This window comes from Palaemon carinicauda, chromosome 19 (genome assembly GCF_036898095.1).
Source record: "Palaemon carinicauda isolate YSFRI2023 chromosome 19, ASM3689809v2, whole genome shotgun sequence".
Lineage (NCBI taxonomy): Eukaryota > Metazoa > Arthropoda > Malacostraca > Decapoda > Palaemonidae > Palaemon > Palaemon carinicauda.
The window spans coordinates 48,644,607-48,647,106 of record NC_090743.1 but is presented as its reverse complement, the minus strand read 5'-3'; the positions used below and the strand labels follow the sequence as shown (position 1 = coordinate 48,647,106).

Here is a 2,500-nt window from a genome sequence, read left to right as displayed (position 1 = left end):
GTGGATTGATAACTGCGGATTACGATGATATATATATATATATATATATATATATATATATATATATATATATATATATATATATATATATATATATATGTATTATATATATATGTATTATATATATATATGTATTATATATATATATGTATTATATATATATATATGTGTATATATATATATATATATATATATATATATATATATATATATATAGATGTGTGTGTGTTTGTGTGTGTGTGTACTTAGCTTTGATCTAAATTCAGTCCCCTTTTTATTTCTGTAAATGTTGGCCATACGCAAATAACAATTTCAATCTTTATTTTTATCTTAAGTAGCGTGGTGATTTACATTGATCTATAGACTTCGGAAGATTTATGTTAATTTTATTCTGTACCAACCTAAGATTAAAATATCCCCTTGAATCATCCATTCACGTTTTCAGTTGTTGTTGTTGTTGTGTTTTTTTTTTTTTTTTTTTTTTTTTTTTTTTTTTTTTTTTTTTTTTTTTTTTTTTTTTAGGTTTATTCGTATTTTCTGTTGGTAACATTAACATCTAAACATCATTTCCATCTTTAGACATCTCGCCATCTTTGGTCGATTTTTGTTTGACCAACTGAATAATCCAATAGCCTATGTCAGATAATATATCTTAATAAGCTATGTAAAGCAAATAACGGTTTTATATACAACATTGCTCTTGTTCTGTTGACCTTGTTAGTCCTACTGTATTGCATGGTCGGCCTCTCGTTTCAACCTTCTCCATCTATTTCGATTCGTTGCATCATCTTTGCCGAGTCCAACCCCAGACATGTCTAGATAAATGACATCATTTGTATCGATACTAGCTAAGAAAAATGTAATTTGGAGGCATTTTGATATAGCGTAGTTAGAAAAATCTTCCATTTTTCTTGGTAGTTGCTGTAAATTTTGTGAAAATCCTGAATTCGAGAGTCAGCCTCTTTTTGAATTCATTCAATAAACTCGAGGGTATGACCTTTTTTTCCTCTACTCCCAGACCACTTTTTTTCCAAAATAGCAGGAGACTGATGGTGAAGATTGATTAAATTTCTCCGTTTTTTTTTTTTTTTTTTTTCTTAGTCTACATATTCATCTGCGTTGCAATAAATTTAGTTGTTTACCGGTAATGGATTCTCAGTCCCAGTTGCTTTTTTTCGTTTTTAAATTTAGGGGTTAATAATGTGGACAATTGAGATGCTTAAAGACAAAGTTATTTCTCTTATTTTTTTATTGCTGAAAGACATGTTCATAATAAACGGAATTTTACCCCCTTACTTATTTGCAATATTTTAATTGATGCTTCTCACCAAGATTTTTCTGGCATTTAACATTGATTAAAAGTTTGCCACTATTGGTGGATGCAAATGCATTCCTAATTAATTAAATTGGTTTATGTTGTTGTTTCGTTTTTTTATGAGTGAACTCTTTAAATTGTGACTTTTGCTTTAAATAATTCAGGTAATTGGATATACTTTACGTCAGATGACAAGCATCGGAAAAAGAATTTAAATTATTCTTTTATTTTTCCCTGGCCGACCTTTGTAATGCACGTAAACAACAACTGCCTGTGATGTACGTTATTCTATATGTTGCAACGCTTGATATTAATTTATATATCAGAAGTGTCATTCATATGAATTTTTGGGGCCGTTTTTTAAGGAGAGCTTGGTATTCCAATTTCAGATCTCAATATGCCCATTGCTGCTTGCTGAGCCCTGTAGCAAGGTTCTTGAGCGTTGTATGTCCTATTGCAATCTTCTTGAGCGCTGTGTTCCCTGTTGCAAGTTTCTTACGCGCTGTGTGCCCTGTTGCAAGTTTCTTACGCACTGTGTGCCCTATTGCAAGTTTTTGACACGATATGTGCCCTGTTGCAAGTTTTTGATACTCGGTATGTCCTGTTGCAAGATTTTGACAGTGCCATGTTGCAAGTTTTTAACACTTGTCCTGTTTCAGGTTTTTGACACGCTGTGTGCCATTTTGCAAGTTTTTGACACGCTGTGTGTCCTGTTGCAAGTTTTTGACACGCTGTGTGTCCTGTTGCAAGATTTTGACGCACTGTGCGCCCTGTTGCAATTTTTTGACATGCTGTGTGCCATGTTACAAGTTTATTATGGGCTGTGTGCCCTGTTGCAAGTTTCTTACTCTCTGTGTGGCCTATTGTAAGTTTCTCACTCGCTGTGTGCCCTGTTGCAAGTTTTTGACGCGCTGTGTGCACTGTTGCAAGTTTCTTACTCTCTGTGTGGCCTATTGTAAGTTTCTCACTCGCTGTGTGCCCTGTTGCAAGTTTTTGACGTGCTGTGTGCCCTGTTGCAAGTTTCTTACTCTCTGTGTGGCCTATTGTAAGTTTCTCACTCGCTGTGTGCCCTGTTGCAAGTTTTTGACGCGCTGTGTGCACTGTTGCAAGTTTCTTAAGTGCTATGTGCCCTGTTGCAATTTTCTTAAGCGCTGGGTGCCTTGTTGCAAGTATCTTAAGTGCTGT

The 2,500-nt window shown here is 34.0% G+C and overlaps 1 protein-coding gene across 1 annotated transcript in view; it reads right to left on the bottom strand.

Annotated features, from left to right (window-relative positions):
* Nucleotides 1-1,707: 1,707 nt before the first annotated feature.
* Nucleotides 1,708-2,500, bottom strand: part of LOC137658986 (histone H1-like protein HC2) — an 841-nt gene continuing 48 nt past the window's right edge. Inside the window, exons 1-2 of the mRNA XM_068394092.1 lie at nucleotides 2,164-2,500; nucleotides 1,708-1,916 (exon numbers count right to left, since the gene is read on the bottom strand). The exon at nucleotides 2,164-2,500 is cut by the window's right edge and continues 48 nt beyond it. Of these exons, the coding sequence (XP_068250193.1) occupies nucleotides 1,708-1,916; nucleotides 2,164-2,500 (546 nt within the window). The remainder of the gene's footprint in view (nucleotides 1,917-2,163) is intronic.